At 41.1% G+C, this 24,086-nt stretch overlaps 2 protein-coding genes across 2 annotated transcripts in view; one reads left to right on the top strand and one right to left on the bottom strand.

The window, feature by feature from the left end:
- Positions 1–890, bottom strand: part of RAD9B (RAD9 checkpoint clamp component B) — a 64,679-nt gene extending 63,789 nt beyond the window's left edge. Inside the window, exon 1 of the mRNA XM_073677582.1 lies at positions 583–890. Within this exon, the coding sequence (XP_073533683.1) occupies positions 583–616 (34 nt within the window). The 5' untranslated portion in view covers positions 617–890. The remainder of the gene's footprint in view (positions 1–582) is intronic.
- Positions 780–23,764, top strand: VPS29 (VPS29 retromer complex component). The gene is made up of 4 exons (XM_073676310.1): positions 780–934; positions 10,699–10,890; positions 21,484–21,719; positions 23,346–23,764. The coding sequence occupies exons 1-4, from the start codon at positions 932–934 to the stop codon at positions 23,461–23,463; spliced, it is 549 nt and encodes a 182-aa protein (XP_073532411.1). The 5' UTR covers positions 780–931; the 3' UTR covers positions 23,464–23,764.
- Positions 23,765–24,086: the final 322 nt, after the last annotated feature.

Here is a 24,086-nt window from a genome sequence, read left to right as displayed (position 1 = left end):
TGTTTGCAGATTAGTGCTAGAGGTGGGACCACATCTAGCGGACATGTGGCCCACCCTGTGGCTATGCCAGTAATTTATCAGATAAGACCATTTTTGACCGAGTGTCAGCACAATTTGTGACAAGAAAGGGCAAGACCGAAGCCAACTAAGAACAGTTATCCAGTTTCCCAAACTGTTATCAGGCGCCATCTTGTGCAGTCGCTGCCATAACTGGAAAGTATCTGTGACAGGAGACATCACAAGTCTAGCATCACAGGGGAGCTGTCAGCCATTATTTCATCCTGAAAGTCACTGTCTAAACTCTGTAGTGTATGGCCGGCTGACTGGTTATAAAGCATTAGAAAAATAGCGCCACTTTCATCCACAGGTTGTGTGAGGTATTGCAACCTAGCCCTAAACTAAGACTGTGGTTCCCTCACATTTCACCTAGGCGATGGGATGTGGAAGAAGCCAACATTGACCCAAACCGCACACATTTTGGACAAGGAGCCATGGGATATTATAGAGCTATTGGACTAATTCTGTTCAGCTTGGACAGGGTAAAGATGGCAGATGGGCACTACTAGCCTTAGACCTTGATACCTTTCAGGTGTCCTCCTGGAATGACACACTTCATGATTAGTGGCAATCACTGAGATGGTGACCCACTCACTACAGTGACTCCTGCACCGGTCTAATAGCCTCGATCTCGCTCAGTAACCCTTATTCAAAAAGGCGGGAATATGTCCCATGACATAAACAGGGAGGGGCTTCGTTTACTTCTGCATTCTCTTAGGATTGGCACTTCCCGAGCGCCGTAGACAAATGGTCACATGCTCCCTCCTTGATTGGCTGTTGACGCCATCCTGTGATTGGCATTGGTTGTTGCTTTCCTATTGGCCGAGGCGCTTTCTTGCTACTTCCATTCTGGCTGTCGGCCCCGGTTCGCAGGATGGTAAGCTCCTTCTTAGCGGCGAGGCAGGACTGGGTCTCTTGCGTTGTACACGTACTACCTTCCTTGGCGGCTGCTCGCCTGCAGGTTACAGGGCGAGCTGTGCAATGACCGGCGCAGTATGGGCGCAGGTCGGCTCCGGGCCTGTAGTGCTCAGTGGCTGCAGATGGGTGTTGGTTCTGTCATATGATCTCGGGGACACGGAATATAGCCAGCTCGTGACAGCGGATGCCTGCGGTGCCGCACTTATCTGAACACGCCTAGATAATAGATCAGGCTGTGTTATTTAATAATATCGCAGGAAGGCATCGCACAAGATGTATGTCACCTGCAATACTTAGTGGTCATTGTGGGTCCTTAGGCTGGGACTACAGGTCATGTGACCACTGTGATAACTGATCACACCCAGCTGTCCTTAATCGTCATCTCTTGCAATCTGGTTTCAACTGGCTCAACAGTTTTGCGATCAGCAGACCACCACAGATCTGGCTGCTGAAAACCCATCAAAATTTAAAGGGGTATTCCCATCTCCAAGATCCTTTCCCAATTATGAAGTAGGTGTAATAATAATAATATTAGCAAATACCGTTTTTCTAATTCACTATGTCTCTTTCCTCATGTGCAGGCATTGCATGACCTTAGGTATCCATGGTTATGACCATTGATATAGTGACAGTTAGCTAGTTACTAGTGGTCGTAACCATGGATACGTAAGGTCCTGCAATACCTGCACATGAGGAAAGAGACAGCGAATCAGAAAAACTATACTACATTTCTAATTAGAAGTATTTGCTAATATTATTAATATTACGCCTACTACATATTGGGATAGGATCTATCTTGGAGATAGGAACACCCCCTTAAGGGTTTTTTAGGATAACCTTTGACCCCAAATGCAGATTTTATTAAGAAAAACAAAACTTTTTGTCTTATTGTCTGCAGCCCTGATGACACATTGACAGCGCTGCAGACAATCACTGAGCTCATCAGCTCTGCCTGAGTTGACTGCACAAGCCACTGAGCTCACTGGCTGCAACGCTATAGAACGGGAGCAGTAATGGAGATTCAGAGCTGGACCCAGGGAGGGTGAGAAATGAATTTTTTTTTTATTTTTTAATCAAACTGCTGTTGGGTATCATAGATTTTTTTTTTGAACCTGAATAACCCCTTTAAGCACATGTACACACATGAAAATCTGTGTGGATTCTTTGGCGGGTTTTGTTACAGATCTGCAGTAAATTGTCGATTTCAACCAATGCAGTGCAAAGTGAAAATCTGCATAGAATTGATGTGATGTGAATTTAAAGAGAATCTGCTAGACTGTTTTTACTACCTGTATGCGAGCAGTATCATGTAGGGGAAGAGACGTTTATTCCCGTGATGTAGCCCTCACTGTGCTGCTTGCTGCAGTTTTGATAAAATCACTAGCTTTTCTGCAGCAGATCAGCCAGTTCTCTGAATCCTGAGCTGTGTATGACCCCACCCACACCACTGATTGGCAGCGTTCTGTATACACTGTGCATAGGCAGAAAGTCATCAACAGGTGGTGGTATACAGAGCTCATGAATATGGAGGACTACATGGCAGAAGGTTAATAGTCCTCTAGTGATATTCTGCTGATAAAAACGTTTTTGTTTTTTTATCAAAAGTATGGCAAGCAACCCAGTAAGTACCACATCATAGGAATCAGGTTCTCTGTCCATATATTATGCTAGCGCTAAGATTATGTAGCAGAAAGCTGGTGACTAATTCCCTTTAACAATCTGCTCATACACTTGGAGATTCTGATTCAGCTCAGCGCATGGGATGAGATTTTTGATACTTTATTCACTTTCCTGCTACAGTAATCTGTTGAGGATTTTCCATCCCCCAAATCTGGATAGAAAGTCTGCAGCATGAGGCTGGGTGCCCACGTAGCGTTTTTCAAGCGTTTATGCTGCAGAATTTCCGCAGCACAAACGCTTGTTAAACGCTAGGTAATCCGCACCCCATGGTCCCCAAGGGGATTCCGCATGTTCTATGCACATGCTGCGGATTTTTCCGCAGCGTTTATGCTGCGTACAAAAATCCGCAGCATGTCATTTAATTTTGCGGAAGCGCAGCGGAACTCCCGCCATTGACTTGCATAGAAACCGCGACTGTACATTTGTACAAGCGGCTTCTATGCGTCTCTATGTGCGGATGGTACCCAGTTCTGGAGGAGACTCTGATCCAGACCTGGGTACCACTGTACCTGTAAAAAAAGAATAAAATAACAAATAGTTATATTCACCTGTCCGGCGGCTTTTCTCTGAATGCCGGCATCGCTTAAGGACCTGCGGTGACGTCACAGTCATGTGACCGCTGGCCCTTCACCGCTCTGTCTCGCGATATGCCGGCAGCCAGGAACCAGACAGGAACGAGCGCAGCAGCACACACCGGGGCCTCGGGGGTGAGTATAGCTTTATTTGTTTTAATTTTTACGGTTCACACTGTATAAATCCATGCTGTTTGCATGGATTTATACAGTGTGACCTAGTTGTCAAGCACTTTACAAGTGATGCTATTGCCTGGAAAGCGCTTGTCCATCTGCATGCGGAAACGCATGTGGATCCGCATGTATTCTGCAGGAAAAACGCATGCACAATCTGCATGTGTTTTTTCTGCCAGGGAGATGCAGAAATGCTGCAGAAATTTTCTGCTTCATTTCTGCATCGTAGGCACATAGCCTAACTGCAACGCATTAGGTGAATGGGACAGACGCAGAAAGTTCTGGAACAAATCTGCCATGTGTGACTCAGTTCCCATGTCCGTTCACACATTCCCTGTCTGTTCTGTTCTAGGAGCAGACAAATGGAATCAGTGATCTGATGCATCACGTAGTCAGGGGCTACACAGCGACTTTGAAACGTGCATTTTTCTGGTGTTTGGCAGGTCCTATCTAGAGAAACCTATGGAAAAATTCCAACCAAAAATTCAAAGAGCCAAATTTATCATCTGCATTTTTATTTTAGTCCTTTTTTTTTATGTCTTGTTCATTCCTTGACATTCTTTGCTCTTAATTCATCACAATGGTGCACATGGATCATGAATTTTCTGCAAGATAAAAGATGTTGTTATTATTGTCTAGAAAAATATTTAGATTTGAGAGTCCTCAGTGGTTGATACCTTTTTAATGGCTAACTGAAAAGATAGTAACAAATTGCAAGCTTTCGAGACTACTCAGGTCTCTTCATCAGGCATAGTATACCACAAAATTTTAAGAGTCACATATTTATACACAATATAACACAGAAATAATGCAATAGATGAGACAAGAGACTTAAAGCAGAACGGAGTATGGGAGAGGGATAAACAGTTGTAGCCGAAAAGAGACATGAGTAGTCTGAAAAGATAGTAACAAATTGCAAGCTTTCGAGTTAGCCATTAAAAGGTATCAACAACTGAGGACTCAAATCTAAATATTCTTCTATTTACTGGCTAACACTGTACAAAGATGGGTTAAAGACAAAAATAACTTTTTATTTTTGCAACTTTTTAGCACATATTCTGCTGCAGTGTTGCAAAATTTGCACCAAAAATCTAGGTTTATACAAAATCACTCCAGGGATGGACTGAAGTACATTTGTGCGAAACTGTAGCATCAAAAAGTAACATTGGATTAATTAGCCAAATATCTATAAACCACAGCCCTTAAAGATGAACGTAATAAAACACAAACGGGCAAACAGCTATAAAATAAATATCAAAAAGGTCGAAAATTAAAAGAACAAGGCACAAATGAATAATTTAGTATAGACTTTAAAGGTCGCCCATGCCCTCACAGGTCGCCCATGCCCTCCAACCCAACAGCATCTGTATATTTCTTACTAAACCCCCTGCCTAACCAGCCCTTTATAGTGTTTGACACCTAAACACATGTTAGAAAAAGTATTTCTAAAGTCTGTTTCTAATATACAAATTAGCCTTTTGACTAGTCGGCCCTCTCTGCCGTTATCATGCCCCTGGGGCTGAGAGAACATGGTCTGAAGGACTCGGTGCCAACGCCAGCTCTCTGCAAATCTCAATCATGTGCTCGGCCTTCTTCACCTGTATCATTGCTCCTCTGGAGCCAGGTGTACGCTTTCCGGCTTCAGCGATACCCTGCGCATGTCCGGAAGTGAAGAAGATGAAGGGGACCGCTGGTTTAGACGCACATAAGGCATACATTTTCAGGAAATCACATCCACTTTGCTTACACTGTTTAAACACTGCAGAGAAAAATTCAGTATTTACCCTACATGGGAACATGGCCCCATTAAAATAGAAAATTAAATTAGTTATGGAGTGAAAGACACAACCAGGCGGCTGTTTCTATAATTAAAAGGCAACTGAGTAGATTAATTTTTTTAATTTTCTGTTCACTTCTGTCACCATTATGTAAAACATTGCTTCTTCTTTTTTTTATTTGTAAATATTTTCTTTCCTAACATCCCAGGTCGATTATTATTTTTGCATTCATTTTCCTAATTTGTCACCCATTTCTTTTGCCTTTATTTAACATCGCTCATGTTTCACCCTTTCACACTCCCTTGTCTGCAATCAACTCCTCCATAAGCCTGGGCACAGAGTAAGTTCCCTCTAATCTTGTACTAACACTGGTGAGGTGGCAATAATTTGGGTTTCCATGTCTTTACCTTTCTCTACAGTTTGATAGTTTAACATTACTTATATTGCACCATTGTACCAGATCTTTCCCCCAGCCCCATCTTTTTATTGTGAAAACTACATCCCTTGTAGAATTAATTTGTAATCACAACTCACACTTCAGTGATCATGGGGGGTCGTTCACACTCTTGTGTTTTGTTTTTTTTGCCTGTTTGCTTTATTTGTTCCTTTATTTTTTTTTATAAACTTCTAATCCCTTAAAAGGACCCTCTTCCATTCTGTAAGCTAAAATAGAGAGCTGCTAAACAAGTGTCCCCCTATCTGGTGGGGCCAGTGTATCCGTTGAAATCAGTGGAGAAACCATTTATTTCCATGAATCGTCTTGCGTTTTTTTTAATTGAAAAATAAATGTCAGCTAGGCCTCTGCAAAACAGCAAAGGGAGTCCAACCTATGTACAATAAAGCTTTTATTGTGGTATAATTAAAAGGAACCTGTCATGACACCTCAAACTAATGGCATGTATGCACAGGCGCTTTCCTGCTCATTAAATCCTTGATTGTAGAAATCCGCAGCTTCTGAGAAATCAAGCTGCAAGTTCTTTGGAGTAGGACATTGCACTTGCAGCTCTCCTTCCCTCCCTTTCTATTCCTTGTCTCTGTCTTTTGTATTTGATGGACAGGTCATTTTTGTGTCTATTACCTGCCTACCCTAACCTGACAGTCAGACACAGGAGGCAATGGGCAGGGAATAGTGAGAGAAAGGGTAGGAGAGCTGCAAGTGCAGTATCCCACCCCTGAAGCACTTGCAGCTCATTTGCATATGATTTCAATGTTGGATTTTTCAAACAACAAAACTAATTTCTACAATTGAGGTATGGATTTAATCAGCATGGCAGCACCTGTTCATACATGCCATTAGTGTGAGGTGTAAAATCCCCCATGGGTTCCCTTTACTGTATATAATTTTCTAATATACTTGTTATAATTGCTCAGCTATCTGTCGACTTTCACAAAAGGGAGGGTGTGGATGAGCAATAAGCTGTGATTACGGGACAACCCCTTTAAGCTTTATTGACATAATATTAACTCCTTTAAGAAAGCTGCCCCCCATGCCAGTTAAAGGAATGCACTTCTCACAGTTCCATTGTAACAGTAAATTTCAATGGGGCCTCATATGCTTTTCCTCTTTTTCATATTTAATATTTGTGTGCAACCGGTCGCTTATGCATCATTTTCTTTTATCCATCTGTTTTAATAAATCCCAAGATCTGTCACTTCTCGTGTCTTGTTGGACTTGGGAATTGATTGCAGTGTCCTGTGCTTGTTGTGTGTGAACCTAGATGGATGCAGTAAAGGGGGATGTGCTGGATTGTGATATTGCTTTCTGTAGTACTGATCTTGCCTCCATTTCCCCATATACATGCTAGGGATAATTGTAACAGAGGGCGGACGGACACTGCAGTGTTGATGGAGTAGTGGTGTCTATGTAACTCTATTACTGCTCTCCAGCTTTAGGTTATGGTCTAAAATCCACATAAAAACACTTCAAATACACTTGACCACGCTTCTTATTGATACCCACAGTACAGCAAGTTTTTTCTTTGTACCAATGACTGGACACTTTAGTGATGTGGAATCTCACCAAACTTAGCAAAAAATCAAAAGGCTGCAAAAAGCAAAACACAATGGGGGACAAAACGCTTCAAAAACCACCTTCGTTCACACACATCGTTTTTAGAACATTTCTTAAAGGGGTATTCCCATCCCCAAGATCCTATCCCAATATGTAGTAGGTGCAATAATAATAATATTAGCAAATACCTCCAATTAGAAATGTCGTATAGTTTTTCTGATTCGCTATGTCTTTCCTCACGACCACTAGCAACTAGCTGTCACTTTCAGTGATCGTAACCATGGATACCTAAGGTCCTGCAATGCCTGCACATGAGGAGAATCAGGGGAACTATACTACATTTCTAATTTGGAGGTGTTGGTTATTATTAATACTATTACACATATTTGGGAATACCCCTTTAAGCAAAAAACTACTCTATTGGCAGTTAAAACACTTTTAAGCAGCTTTGCTACTGTTTTTGCTGCGGAATACATGTGATTTGTCTATAGCACGTGATTAATAAAGTTAGTTTTATTCACCAAAAATGCAGCTAAATTTGTTTGCTGTGTTTTTTTTTTGTTTTGTTTTTTTTTGCGCTTTCTATGGGTGAAAAAACACTGAAAGAATTGCCGCGCTCCAGATTTCAAAAACACTGCGTGCTCAAATTCAGTCTGCAAAGAACAAAAGCGTGTGCATGACATTTCTAAAATCTCATAGCTTTTGCTAGTATTGTAAAACACATATTTTCTATAGGAAAAAAAAAGCTGCATGTGAACGTAGCATTAGAGTATGTGCACACTGAGTTTCTAGAGCGGAAGCTAAGCGCAAACTCTCCAAATACCTCAGCAAAATCACAAAATTCCTCAAAAATTGGAAGTTTATTCTCTGTGTACACACACCCTTAGAACTGGAAATCTTATCAAACCCTGATTTCTGCCCTTGATTTCTCTTGGAATCCATGTTGAATTTTTCCACTTAAGAAAAAGAAAGCCTTAGTATGAACATAAATATACAGTGAAAGTATTCTTGGCAAATTTTGATCTATTGACATTGCAGTAATTTTAGCGACTACAAACCTGTTATGAATGGCATTGCATCTACCACATGCAGAATTGTGTGGTTTTTTTTTTTGTTTGTTTTTTTTTAATAATAACAAACCCCTTTAAAAATTAGGGGTTCAGTTGCACCAATTTCTGCAGTATGAAGCAATGGAAATCTGCCATATGTAAAGATGCACTTATGTTTCTGAAAGCAATATCTTATTTTTGCAGAACCCCCACCTGGCATTAATCTAGGTTTTCACATTGATTTTTACTATTGTTATTGTGATAGTCGCCTTGTGATTCCTTTTCTAATTAAAGGAAACCTTTCACTTCCAGTAACGCTATTAAACCTGTAGATACAGGGGTTATCTGCAGGTAAATGGCATTTAAATCCTGTTTAGCTGGTTTCCTGGGTTACAGTGGCTACCTACCTCTCTGACCGCTCCTTCACTGTATCTTTTGCCGGCTCCTCTTCCCCTCCTCATCCCCTTACTATCGGGGTTCCTCAGGGCTCAGTCCTAGGCCCCCTCCTCTTCTCTCTATACACTGCCCCTATTGGACAATCAGCAGATTTGGGTTCCAGTATCATCTCTATGCTGACGACACCCAACTATACACTTCTTCCCCTGACATCACCCCTACCCTAATACAAAACACCAAGGATTGTTTATCTGCTGTGTCTAGCATCATGTCCTCCCTCTATCTCAAATTGAATCTCTCCAAAACTGAACTTCTTGTGTTTTCCCCCCTCTAGTAACCTAACTCTACCTAATATCGAAATTACCTTGGAGGGGTCAACCATAACTCCCAAGCAGCACGCCCGCTGCCTTGGGGTCATATTCGACACTAACCTTTCCTTTACTCCCTATATCCGATCACTCACTCGCTCTTGTCACCTGCATCTTAAAAACATCTGCAGAATCCAACCTTTTCTCACTTTGGAAACTGCTAAAACTCTTACTGTCGCTCTTATTCACTCTCGTCTGGACTACTGCAACTCTCTTCTGATCGGTCTCCCTCTTACCAAAATTTCCCCTCTCCAATCTGTCCTGAATGCGGCAGCCAGGGTCGTATTTATGTCCAGCCGCTTCACCGATGCCTCCACCTTGTGCCAGTCATTACACTGGTTACCCATTCACTACAGGGTCCAATATAAACTCATTGCTCTCACCCACAAAGCTCTCTACAGTTCTGCACCACCTTATATCTCCTCTCTCATCTCAGTCTATCGTCCTACACGTGCCCTCCGTTCCACAAATGACCTAAGGCTAACATCCCCTATAATCCGAACCTCACACCTCCGTCTCCAAGACTTCTCTCGTGCTGCACCAGTTCTCTGGAATGCTCTACCCCAGACGATCCGATTGATGCCTAGCCCCGATGTCTTCAAGCGCGCTTTAAAAACCCATCTCTTTAAACAAGCCTACCACCTCAACTACTCAGTAAACTAACTTTCCCGTTCCCTCCTAAATACTATTCGGAATCTGCTCTCTACTGTTCATCTGTTTCTACACCCTCCATGCACTCGATAACTGCACTCGGTAATTGAGTATTGCACTTTAACATACAGGCTGATGACCGGATCATACAGCTTTATATGATAATCCCGACTTATTATAATTGCCAGACCTGAAATAACAAGCACTTTCCACCTATTGTGTCCCCCCATTTCCATGTAGATTGTAAGCTTGCGAGCAGGGACCTCACTCCTGATGTAACTGTTAAACTGTCTCACCTTGTATTGAATTTATTGTTTGTACATGTCCCCGCTTAATTGTAAAGTGCTGCGGAATATGTTGGCACTATATAAATAAAAATTATTATTATTATTATTACAGGGAGAAAACTAAGCTTTATTCTCCCTGTAGTCGCCCTCTTCCAGTCATCAGGGCAGTGCAGGGGCTGTTACTCTCTATACATGGAGTGTGGCTGTAATCACTCCCCAGCACTTTGACAGCCTGTTCTGTATGTGTGTGCGGAGCTTTGTCACAGTGTCGGGGAGAGATAACCACACTCACTGTATAGTGAGTGGTGACTGTTACAGCCCTCTGCCCCACCCTGATGACTGGAAGTGAGCGGCTGCAGGGAAAATATTTAATTTTCTCCCTGTAGCCGCGCTTCCAATAGGCCAGTTAAACAGGATTTAAACACTTATTTGCCTGCAGATTACCCCGTTAACCTACATAAATAGTTTATTGCAGATGACAAGTCATACTCGTGCGATTATTCGCCCCTCCATGTAGGCATCACCATGTGGCCAAACACATAGAACACAACCTTACTGGATTCTATGCAAGTGGTGACAGTACACACAAGGCATCTATTTCATCCACATGTATGTTATATGATCCTATATCCATTGCATGTCATCTAGTTTATTTAAGGAATCCCAGTTTTGTGTGCATACTAAATTAACGTTTTGATTGCTGCCTGAAATTATATGATTTATAGCTAACGTCTTGTTCTACCCCACAACTTTGTAGTTGGTCTTGGTGTTAGGAGATCTGCACATCCCACATCGCTGTAACAGCTTGCCAGCAAAATTCAAGAAACTGCTTGTCCCTGGTAAGATACAACATATTCTGTGCACCGGGAATCTCTGCACCAAGGAGAGCTATGACTACCTCAAGACACTGGCTGGGGACGTCCACATCGTCAGAGGAGACTTTGATGAGGTTCTCATTTATTTTCTCTTGTTTATTTTTTGTGAATTACCATTTAGAACAATATACAGTTGAAACCAGAAGTTTACATACACTATATAGAAAGACACCTATGCATGTTTTTCTCAATATCTGACATGAAATCAGAATAAACCTTTCCCGTTTTAGGTCAATTAGGATTACCTTAATTTTAATGTTTGCCAAATGCCAGAATAATGAGAGAGAGAATGTTTTAAGGCATTTTTATTACTTACTGCAAAGTCAAAAGTTTACATACACTAAGATTACTATGCCTTTAACCCCTTTACCCCCGAGGGTGGTTTGCATGTTAATGACCAGGCCTATTTTTACAATTCTGACCACTGTCACTTTATGAGGTAGTAACTCTGGAACGCTTCAACGGATCCCGCTGATTCTGAGATTGTTTTTTCGTGACATATTGTACTTCTTGATAGTGGTAAAATTTCTTCAATATCACTTGCGTTTATTTGTGAAAAAAATGGAAATTTGGCAAAAATTTTGACAGTTTCACAATTTTCAAACTTTGCATTTTCATGCTCTTAAATCAGAGATATGTCACACAAAATACTTAATGAATAACATTTCCCACATGTCTACTTTACATCAGCACAATTTTGGAACCAAAATTTTTGTGGGTTAGGAAGTTATAAGGGTTAAAAGTTGACCAGCGATTTCTCATTTTTCCAACAAAATTTACAAAACCATTTTTTTTTTTTTTTTTTTTTTTTTTTTTTTTTTTTTTTTAGGGACCACATCACATTTGAAATGACTTTGAGAGGCCTTTATGACAGAAAATACCCAAAAGTGACACCATTCTAAAAACTGCACCCCTCAAGGTGCTCAAAACCACATTCAAGAACTTTATTAACCCTTCAGGTGCTTCACAGGAATTTTTGAAACGTGGAAGAAAAAAATGAGCGTTTAACTTTTTTCACAAAAATGTTACTTTAGACCCAAATTTTTTTTATTTTCGCAAGGGTATTAGGAAAAAATGGACCCCAAAATTTGTTGTGCAATTCCTTCTGAGCACGCTTATACCCCATATGGGGGGGGGGGAAACACTGTTTGGGCACCCGGCACGGTTCGGAAGGGAAGGAGCGCCATTTGACTTTTTGAATGTAAAATTTACTTGAATAATTAGCGGACGCCATGTTGCGTTTGGGGAGTCCCTGATGTGCTTAAACAGTGGACAAAACACAGCAAAAAAAGGGCAGCAGTGTTTACCTGCCCAGATCTCAACACTAATGCACTATATATACAGTGGGTGCGGAAAGTATTCAGACCCCTTTTAAATTTTTCACGCTTTGTTTCATTGCAGCCATTTTGTAAACTCTAATAAGTTCATTTTTTTTCTCATTAATGTACACTCTGCACCCCATCTTGACTGAAAAAGCAGAAATGTAGAAATTTTTGCAAATTTATTAAAAAAGAAAAACTGAAATATCATGTGGTTATAAGTATTCAGACCCTTTGCTCAGTATTGAGTAGAAGCACCCTGATGCGCCTAAATAGTGGATACCCACACACACGCACATGCACCATGTTGGAAACTAGACCCCTCAAGGATTTTATCAAGGGGTATAGTGAACATTTTGAACCCAGAGGTACGACACAGAATTTGATAACATTAGGTCATCATATTGAATAAGTTGTCATTAGTCTTGAGCGCAAGTGCTGGCTACTTGAGTTTGCATCGGGTACTCAGGTATGCACCATGTATTGCGGGTGCTCGACTGACTTGCTCGAGTCCCCTCCCCGCATATTTCACGGTTGTTAAACACCCACAAGAAACATGCGGGGATCGCTCGTGCATGGCAGGCAATCCCCGCAAGGGTTTTTTGGCCGCAAAGCATATGGGGCGGAGATTCGAGCATGTCACTCGAGCACCCGATGCAAACTCAAGTAGAGAGAACTTGCACTCAACACCAGTTGCCATATCATCCCTTTTTTTTTTCCTTTACTTTTGAAAAAATCCCTAACCCTAGCACAATCCTAACTCTAGCACAACCCTTTTTTGCTTTGTTTTTTATTTTTATTTTTTTATCGTGTTCACTAAAGGGGTTAACGAGTGGGACACTTTTATAGGTCAGGTAGTTCCGAACGCGGCAATACCAAATATGTGTACTTTTATTGTTTTTTTTTTCTCATACTATTTATGGGTACAATATATTTTTTATTTTTGGGGGGGATTATTTTTCATTTTTTAAAAAATATTTTTACAATTTATTTTTTTTCTTCACTTTCTGACACTTTATTAACTTTTACACTTTGTCCCACTATAGGACTTTCAGTTTGTGCAGGCTGGTCACTTGTATAGCGTAGAGATGCAGCAGCTGCATCTCTATGCTATACAGGCTGTCAGCCTGCATGCAGAAGTGACTTTGATCACTCACTGCGCATGATCAAAGTAACTTCCTGGTGCCTGGTAACCCAGATGTCCTCATGACGACATCGGATCACCATGACAACCTCGGGGACACTGCACAGACAGCGCGGGGTGCCGGTGAGCAGGTAAGTAAGCGGATCTTACCTCCTCTTGCTCCAGGAATGCTGTGATTGTCTTTGATCGCAGCATTTCGTGGATTAATGCCTCTGTGCGGGCGTGATCGCTCGGGCGTAATAATATGTATGTGGTCCAATAGGCCCAGGGCGCAGTTACGTATTATTACGCCCCACGTCAGAAAGGGGTTAAACAATTCTGGACTGCCCATATGAAGTCATGTGTTTTGGAAGCTTCTGATAGTCTTTTTTTTTTGGCAACATCTGAGTTACTTAGAGACACACCTGTGGATGTATTTTAATGCACACCTGAAACACACTGCTTCTTTTTGTAGCATCATGGGAAAATCTAAAGAAATCAGCCAAGATATCAGGAACAGAATTGTGGACTTACACAAGTCTGGCTGATCCTTGGGTACAATTTCAAGATACCTGAAGGTGCCTCCATCTGTACAAACAATTATACACAAGTACAAACAAGATGGGAATGTCCAGCCATCATACCGCTCAGGACGGAGACATGTTCTGTGTCACAGATAAACGTGCTTTGGTCCGATATGTGCATATCAACCCAAGGACAAAAGCAAAAGACCCTGTGATGATGATGGTTGAAGCTGGTAAGATTGTGTCAATATCCACAGTGAAACGAGTACTGTATCAACATGGGCTGAAAGGCCACTCTGACAGGAAGAAGCCATTACTCCAAAAGAAACATAAAAAAGCCAGATTAATGTTTGCAAATGCACACATGAACAAAGACCTTAATTTTTGGAGACATGTCCTGTGGTCTGATGAAACTAAAATTGAACTTTTTGGGCATAATGACCATCATTACGTTTGGAGAAAAAGGGAGAAGCTTGGAAGCCTAGGTACACCATCTCAACTGTGAAACACAGGGGTGGCAGCATCATGTTGTGGGGTTGTTTTGCTGCAGAAGGGACTGGTGCTCTTCACAAAATAGATGGCATCATAAGAAAAGAAGATCATGTAGCAATACTGAAGCAAGAAAGTTAAAGCTTGGGCAGAAATGGGTCTTCCAAATGGACAATGATCCGAAGCATACTGCCAAAATGGTAACAAAGTGGCTTAAGGATAACATAGTCAATGTTTTGGAGTGGCCATCACAAAGCCCTGATCTCAATCCTATTGAAAATTTATGGGCAAAGCTGAAAAGGCAGGTGCGAGCAAGGCGACCTACAAACCTGGATCAGTTACACCAGTTTTGTCAGGAGGAATGGGCCCAAATTCCAACCATCTATTGTGAGAAGCTTGTGGAAGGATATCACAAACGTTTGACCCAAGTCATTCAGTTTAAGGACAATGGTACCAAATACTAATGAAATGTATGTAAACTTTTGAATTTGCGGTAAGTAATAAAAATGCCTTAAAACGTTCTCTCTTTTTCGCTTCTTTTTCTCTCTCTTTCTCTCTCTCTTTCTCTCTCTCTCTTCTCTCTCTCTTTCTCTCTCTCTTTCTCTCTCTCTCTCTCTCTCTCTTTCTCTCTCTCTTTCTCTCTCTCTTTCTTTCTCTCTCTTTCTCTTCTTTTTCTCTCTCTTTTTCTCTCTCTTTTCTCTCCTTTTTCTCTCTTTTCTTTCTCTCCTTTCTCTTCTTTCTCTCTCTCTCTCTTTCTCTCTCTCTTTCTCTCTCTCTCTTTCTCTCTCTCTCTCTCTCTCTTTCTCTCTCTCTCTCTTCTCTTTCTCTCTCTCTTCTCTCTCTCTTTCTCTCTCTTCTCTTTCTCTCTCTCTTTCTCTCTCTCTTTCTCTTCTCTCTCTCTCTCTCTCTTTCTCTCTCTCTCTCTCTCTCTTTCTCTCTTCTCTTTCTCTTCTCTCTCTCTTTTTCTCTCTCTCTTTTCTCTCTCTCTTTTTCTCTCTCTCTTTTCTCTCTCTCTTTTTCTCTCTCTCTTTTTCTCTCTCTCTTTTTCTCTCTCTCTTTTCTCTCTCTCTCTTTCTCTCTCTCTTTTTCTCTCTCTCTTTTTCTCTCTCTCTTTTTCTCTCTCTCTTTTTCTCTCTCTCTTTTTCTCTCTCTCTTTTTCTCTCTCTCTTTTTCTCTCTCTCTTTTTCTCTCTCTCTTTTTCTCTCTCTCTTTTTCTCTCTCTCTTTTTCTCTCTCTCTTTTTCTCTCTCTCTTTTTCTCTCTCTCTTTTTCTCTCTCTCTTTTTCTCTCTCTCTTTTTCTCTCTCTCTTTTTCTCTCTCTCTTTTTCTCTCTCTCTTTTTTTTTTCTCTCTCTCTCTCTTTTTTTTTCTCTCTCTCTCTCTTTTTTTTTTCTCTCTCTCTCTCTTTTTTTTTCTCTCTCTCTCTCTTTTTTTTCTCTCTCTCTCTCTTTTTTTTCTCTCTCTCTCTCTTTTTTTTTCTCTCTCTCTCTCTCTTTTTTTTTCTCTCTCTCTCCTGGCATTTGACAAATATTAAAAATTATGGTAATCCTAATTGACCTAAAACAGGAAAGGTTTATTCTGATTTCATGTCAGATATCAAGAAAAACATGAATATGTGTCTTTTTGTATACACTGCTCAAAAAAATAAAGGGAACACTCAAATAACTCATCCTAGATCTGAATAAATGAAATATTCTCATTGAATACTTTGTTCTGTACAAAGTTGAATGTGCTGACAACAAAATCACACAAAAATCATCAATGGAAATCAAATTTATTAACCAATGGAGGCCTGGATTTGGAGTCACCCCCAAAATTAAAGTGAAAAAACACACTACAGGCTGATCCAACTTTGATGTAATGTCCTTAAAACAAGTCAAAATGAGGCTCCGTATTGTGTGTGGCCTCCACGTGCCTGTATGACCTCCCTACAACGCCTGGGCATGCTCCTGATGAGGTTGTGGATGGTCTCCTGTGGGATCTCCTCCCAGACCTGGACTAAAGCATCAGACAACTCCTGGACAGTCTGTGGTGCAATGTGACATTGGTGGATGGAGCAAGACATGATGTCCCAGATGTGCTCAATCGGATTCAGGTCTGGGGAACGGGCGGGCCAGTCCATAGCTTCAATGCCTTCATCTTGCAGGAACTGCTAACACACTCCAGCCACATGGGGTCTGGCATTGTCCTGCATTAGGAGGAACCGAGGGCCAACCGCACCAGCAAAAGGTTTCACAAAGGGTCTGAGGATCTCACCTCGGTACGTAATGGCAGTCAGGCTACCTCTGGCGAGCACATGGAGAGCTGAGCGGCCCTCCAAAGAAATACCACCCCACACCATTATTGACCCACTGCCAAACAGGTCATGCTGAAGGATGTTGCAGGCAGCAGATCCCTCTCCACGGCGTCTGCAGACTCTGTTACGTCTGTCACATATGTTCAGTGTGAACCTGCTTTCATCTGTGAGGAGCACAGGGCGGCAGTAGCGACTTTGCCAATCCTGGTGTTCTGTGGCAAATGCCAAGCATCCTGTACGGTGTTGGTCTGTGAGCACAACCCCAATCTGTGGACATCGGGCCCTCATACCACCCTCATGGAGTCGGTTTCTAACCATTTGTGCAGACATATATGCACATGTGTGGCCTGCTGGAGGTCATTTTGCAGGGCTCTGGCAGTTCTCCTCCTGTCCTTCTTTGCACAAAGTCGGAGGTATCGGTCCTGCTGCGGGGTTGTTGCCCTCCTATGGCCCCCTCCATGTGTCCTGGTATACTGGCCTGTCTCCTGGTAGCGCCTCAAGCCTCTGGACACTATGCTGACAGACACAGCAAACCTTCTTGCCACAGCTCGCATTGATATGCGATCCTGGATGAGCTGCACTACCTGAGCAACTTCTGTGGTTTGTAGAGTACGTCTCATGCTACCACGAGTGTGAAAGCACAACCAACATTCAAAAGTGACCAAAACATCAGCCAGAAAGCATTGGTACTGAGATGTGGTCTGTGGTCCCCACCTGCAGAACCACTCCTTTATTGAGAATGTCGTGATAATTGCCAATAATTTCCATTTATTGTCTATTCCATTTGCACAACAGCATGTGAAATTGATTGTCAATCAGTGTTGCTTCCTAAGTGGACAGTTTGATTTCTCAGAAGTTTGATTTACTTGGAGTTATACTCTGTTGTTTAAGTGTTCCTTTTATTTTTTTGAGCAGTGTAGTAGTGTATGTAAAGTTCTGTTTTCAACTGTACATGCAGTGCACGTCTACACCCTCCAACTTCTCTACTAATAACGGTGACACCTCATTCATGCCTGCCACACACAGGGCACACTGGAACACCTTGGTTGTTTGATATGTACTCCTGAAAAAAATCGAGAGGGGGGAAAAAATTTGTTTTCTTGCCAATGCTGTTTTTCCACTATCTTACAAAATGTTGGACAAATTGGCTGCAAAGCCAAAAATAGCGTCTAAAATCAAGCTTTTGCTTTCTCCGCATGTACCATATAGTAATGTCCATTTAATAAGGTGTGGCATATTGCTTGGACTTGCCATAGTCTGACCAGAGACCACCATTTCTGAGTATAAATGCACCAGCTGCACTAATTTAGTGCTACGTCCTTTTTGGTTTTTTTTCGTTCCAGCAGTATAATCCATGAAGTGTAAAAAGCTGCAAGCTATCATGTTGAATATGTAGCAACTTTTTTTTTTTTTTTTTCCTGTAGGTTACAACACAGTAATGTAACTCAAAAGTGAAATTTATCGGCGTTGCACATCCACCTTACGACCAGGGAAAAGTCCTAACAGCTAATTATAAACGGTGCTGGTCTACAATAATAGTCTAAAGGCTCATGTAGACGTCCGTGGGTCTCAGCCCACCTTCATATATTTCTATGAAGCTGTCACGCTCTTATTGTTGCGCTCGGGTCGGGAGACCTGCGGCCTCTCCATGCATTAGCGGACTGTGCTTGGACAGATTTGCACAGACGTCTGCATGAGCCTTTAGAGAGAACTTCTTAAAAGGAATTGAGTTTGGACACTCGCTGATTACAGGTATATAAATCTTTTATTTGAAGCTCCTAAATAAGACGGGGAACACAAATAAATGGCACACTGCCTACGGCCTTTTCACATCTTGCATGATGCTTCTTCAAGGCCTGATGGGTAGATGCCAGAGCAGAAGCGTCATTGATGACGTGAAAAGGCCGTAGACCATGTGCTGTTTATTTGTATTCCCTGTCTTATTTACATGCTTTAATTAAAATTAGATTTATACACCTTCACTCAGTGAGTGCCACAGTTGAGTTCCTTTTAAGAAGTTCCATTACAGTAACCATGGAATTTTACTGCAATAAACATCAAAACTATAGTGCCCGTGTCTAAATTTACATTTTTGCAAACAATTTTTTTTTTGTTACTACTCCTATGTACCTAAAATGAAGAAACTTTGCCATCTCCATAGATTACAAACCTAGTTAGTAGGTCTGATCCTGCAGTTAAGAGTTGAGCAATTAAATTCCTGCTGCTTTAGTCGTGTGTCCAGTCCGTTCATCCACGGCAGCCCGTTTTACCTTCTGCACACAGCATCCTGGGCATGACTGGGCGCCTCTGCATCATGTTTGTGCCACGCTGCAACATCATGGCATCCTGAGGCACCCAGGATACCGGGCACAGAAGGTGAGACGGGCTGCCAAGCAGGACCAGACTGAATGCCAGACCAGGATAATGCAAATTAAACTGCTCAGCTCTACCCGCGGGCATGCTCCTTCATTTTTGGCACCCTACTAGATCAGCATGCGCTTAGTTTGATAGTGGTTAACAGAATTGTACAGGATTAGAAAAATTTCCTTCTAGAACAGTGCTGATTGTTAAACATTTTGTAGAATTGAATAGAGATAGAAATGAAAGCTATGATTAAGGGAGTTCATTGCGCCACAAACGCGTCAGTATTTTAATTTCCCACCTGTCCCTCGTTTTTTAAAAATGGATCACTAATAAAGGCTTACCAATATTTTAATATTGCTGGATGGAAGGATCAACCTCTTTTCGCTTGTTCCATGTTATATTATTATTACATTATTGTAGTTCAGACCAATTCAGTTTTGTGAAGCTGAGCAGCAATATCAGACACTATCTGTGGACAAGTGTGGTGTTGTGCCTGAAATAAATCAGACCTGTATCTGTAAGGTTCATACGTCCGTTTTCACAACTACTGGAGACACGTACACCCCCCATTATCATCTGTGGGGCTGCACACATGTCCGTGTTTTCATAGGGATGGAATAGAATGTAGAATAGAAATTACAGATGTTTAGGTGTTAAAGATGTGCAAATATAGCTAGATAAATAGATAATGAATAGATATCTGTGAGATCAATTAGTACCTTGCGTGTGTAGCTTACTGAACATTCATTAACCTAATAAATGAAAAAAAATGACGTGGTGTCCCCCCCAATTTTTGTTAACCAGCAAAGGTAAACCAGACAGCTGAGAATTGATATTTTCAGGCTGGAAAGGTCTATGGTTAATGGGCCCTTTCCAGCTTAAAAATAGCAGCCTGCAGCTGCATCAGAAGTGCAGCATGACATGAGATGCTGTCCTGGTGTGTTCGCAATTGGGTAATGGGGCTTGGGGTTGATGTCAGCTGTGAATTGTCCAAAAACACTGCTGACATCAAGCACTGGTGTTGGTAATGGAGAGGCATCTATCAGACACCTCCATTACTAACCCAGCAATAAAAAAAAAAAAAAAAAAAAAAAAAAAAACACACACACACAAATACTTTATTTTAAATAAACACTCCCTGACACTTTCCCTGATTCACCACATTAAAATCCCACTCAGGTCCGCCTTAGTCATCCAAATCCAACGTAGTTCAACAAATGAAAACCTAAAAAAAAAAAAACATGCACGCAAAATACACACACTTTCACTGAGTCACCACTTTATTAAAAAAAAAAAAAAAAAGTTCCCACTAAGCTCCTATGTAGTCCAAGCAAATCCTCTGTATAAAGTCTATGGAGCCTCATTCTGCGTGACCCGGCAGCTGAGCGGTAACGTTAATGACGTCACCGCTCTTATGAGTTGCTGAGTCTTGCGCAGCGTGACTCTGCAGTAGCTGTTTGCAAAGACTATGGAGGCTCGTATCGAGGCTCCCTAGGCTTTGTACCATGGATTCAATGGATTTCGCGTGGACTGTGTCAGACCTGCGTGGGATTATTATTATTATTTTTTTTTTTTTTTAAATAAAGTGGTGAACCAGGCTAAGTGTCGGAGTGTTTATTTAATCTTTTTTTTTGTGTTTTTTTGATTACTGGGTTAGTAATGGAGGTGTCTAATAGACACCTCTCCATTACTAACACCAGGGCTTGATGCCAGCTGTGATTTTAGATGATTCACAGCCGACATCAACCCCATTGCCCTGGTGAATTGGCAATCTGAAAGAGCAAAGGCAAAGAGCCAGAACTGGAGCATCTCGTGTGATGCGCCACTTCTGGGGCGGCTACAGGCTGGTATTTTTAGGCTGGGAAGAGCCCAATAACCATGGACCTTCCCAGCCTGATAATCAGCTCACAGCTGTCTGCTTTACCTTTTGCTGGTTACCTAAAATCGGGTGGACCCAACGTCATTTTTTAAATTATTTATTAGGTTAATACATGTACAGTAAGCTACACGCGCAAGACACTAATTGATAGATATATATATATATATATATATATATATATATATATATATATATATATATATATATATATATATATATATATATATATATATATATATAATATCACAGATATTTATGTATCTATATTTTTGCACATCTTTAACACCTAAAAACCTGTCATTTCTATTCTGGTACGTGACCCACGAATGGCACACAGATCGTACACACAGACGTCTGACAGAAAACGATATGGATATTAAAAATGGACATACATTTTTTAAGCAGATGTGTGAAGATGGCCTACTACTGTACAATCCCTTCAAACTGGAGATACACGTTAGAGTAGTTTAGTTTCAAATGAACGTTCACCGCTGTTAAAATGCTTGGATGTGTCTGAAGATATCGGTGCTTAATGTTTTCTAGCATTCCCTTCCTCCTGCTGATTTGTGCTCTGAACCCCATCAGTTTTATATTGAGATGTCTCTTGACTATTTTAACCCTTATGGGTTTGATACTTCTGCTCATCCTTTAATGTGATGTCTTTTTCTTCTATAGAACTTAAACTATCCAGAACAAAAGGTTGTGACTGTTGGCCAGTTTAAGATCGGGTTAATCCATGGTCACCAAGTGATTCCCTGGGGTGATATGGCCAGCCTGGCTTTGTTGCAGAGGCAGCTGGATGTAGATATCATGATTTCAGGACATACACAAAAATTTGAAGCATTTGAGCATGAAAACAAGTTTTATATTAATCCTGGGTCTGCTACAGGAGCCTACAATGCATTAGAAAAGTAAGTACGGTAATTTATTTCCTGGTAAATTAGTATTTAAAATGATTCAGAATTTTAATGGAAAGATGGACACACACATCAGATCAAAGATGGGTGTTTAACAATTGATCATTTGTGAGAACACCAAGTGTCTTAAAATTTTAATGTAGCCTCTTAGTTGCGCTAAAATTATTCAACTTTTCAAAGCTTTTTATGCCAAAATATTGGCTTAAAAACTTTGATGAATCGGGCCCTATATCTATACATTGAGGTACTGGGGACCTGTTACGACCAGAAATTACATTTACTTGCAGTGATGGGGGCAATCTGCATGTAAAAAGCATTTAAATCCTGTTTAGCTGGCTTACTGGAGCACTGGCTACAGGGAGAAAATGAAGTTCTATTTTACCTGCAGCTGCTCGGTTCCAGTCATTGGGGTGGTGCAGGGGGCAGTTACAGTCCCCGCTCACTACAGAGTACTGTTAATTGCTCCCTGGAATTTTTTGAGAGCTTTCTCATGTGTGCTGTGCAGGCTGTCAAAGTGCCGGGAGTGACTTACAGCGCTTTCACTGTGCATGTAACTTCATTTTCTCCTTAGAGCTGCTGTTCCAATAAGCTGGCTAAACAGGATTTAAACGATTTTTACCTGCAGATTTCCCCCTTATATCTGAAGGTAAATTGCATTTCTAGACGTAACTGATTCTCTTTAAGGAAATATGGAGATCTATATGGCTCAATTCATCAAAGCCATAAAAAAGGTTTTAAAAGCGGCATAATTTTGGCATAACTCAAGTCTGTGCTACAATTTTGCAACCTTTGGCTTTCTCACACCATTTCCTCCCAGTGGGCGGGAGAGAGGTGACCACTTTTCGTCAAATTCATGATGAGCAGCGGTGTTTGCTACGCTCCTTCTCTGACAGGCATACTCCAGCACATCTCATCATTTCTGGCATGAACAACACCGGTCTTGATAAATCGGGCCCACAATATTGTATACATATATGGCTTCTGCTGGTAACTTTCCTCTGACAATGATGCACTGTTAACAGCTATAATCAGGGCTGTGGAGTCGGAGTCTGTATGAAATGGACCGACTCCTAAAATATATAATAAATTGGGTACAGTAGTACAATGCAGGATGTGCTATAAATGTTTCCATAAGAATTTGGGAAAGTTATGAAATGTCCTATAAATGTCTGTTCTGTTCCTGATCTAAGGATCTCGGCTTTTAGTTGAGATGAATCTGTGCTGCTCTTTATGTACATGCTCAGTAGTGAGGCCGGGCTGTGGAGTCAGTCAGGGAAATTGAGGAGTCTGAGGTTTGGCTTACCTAATCCACAGCCCTGGCTATAATATGAGCTATTATACTGTATATTTATATGAGCTCTTACACTGATTGAGGAGAGCTTCTGATTGACAGCCATTCTCTATTGAAGGCTTGCTGCCTTGTCCTTTTTAAAAAAAAAAAAAAAAAAAAAAAAGCCACATTTTATTATGGTCCTCATTTAAATTGTCTCCTACCAGTAAAATCTAAGCATAGGTTTAACCTTGGCTTTACATATGTCATGCTGTAGAAAAGGCTATATTCTAAAAGCATGTAAGGGATAATTGCGTATCATTAAATGTTTTTAATGTCTTTATTTTCAGCAACATCATTCCTTCTTTTGTTCTCATGGATATCCAAGCTTCAACCGTTGTCACCTATGTCTACCAACTGATAGGAGATGATGTCAAAGTAGAAAGAATTGAGTACAAGAAGTCCTAAGACGAATCCTTTGAGCTTTCCATTGCCTTGAACCTTCCTATCCATGCATTATTTAATCGGTGAACATCTCTAGGCAGTTTATGTAAGCTTTGTACCGTTTGTAAAGTGATTTTTCACTTTCTGCTGCTTTAATGTTTGGTGTAAACTAACTAGTGATTATTTCTTAGTTTACATGTGTTATAAACAAGTGTGCCACATTGAATTAATACCCTGTATAAATAGATAACCTTGTACATATAACATGTAATGTTAACATTCACTGATGATACAAAAGTAACAATACAAATTTTCATTTCCTATATGATCTGACTTTCATGTCCTTTTTGTCTTGTGTTTTACCTTTGACTGCCTTAAAACCCTAGAATTACATGTGAGATAGTCTTTCAGATTTCTTAAAATGGTAAAAAGAAACGTGGGCTCTGCCCTCCCTTTAAGTGCTACTTAGATCCTTTGCCACGGCAGATCTTCTGCCTGAGTAGTTTGTCAAGGACACTTGCCCCCCTGAGAGAATGAGGAGTGATGTTTTTGACGTGCTAGATAAAGCCGGCCAATAGAAGAGGTTCCCATAGAGAATAAGCAGGTCTGACCCACTTGTGAATTTTAAAGGGGTTGTCTCTCCTTAG

This window comes from Phyllobates terribilis, unplaced genomic scaffold, assembly GCF_046119375.1.
Source record: "Phyllobates terribilis strain yellow unplaced genomic scaffold, ASM4611937v1 Scaffold_1__5_contigs__length_1240528914, whole genome shotgun sequence".
Lineage (NCBI taxonomy): Eukaryota > Metazoa > Chordata > Amphibia > Anura > Dendrobatidae > Phyllobates > Phyllobates terribilis.
Note: the sequence above shows the minus strand (reverse complement) of the source record. Positions and strands in the feature narration are given on the sequence as shown.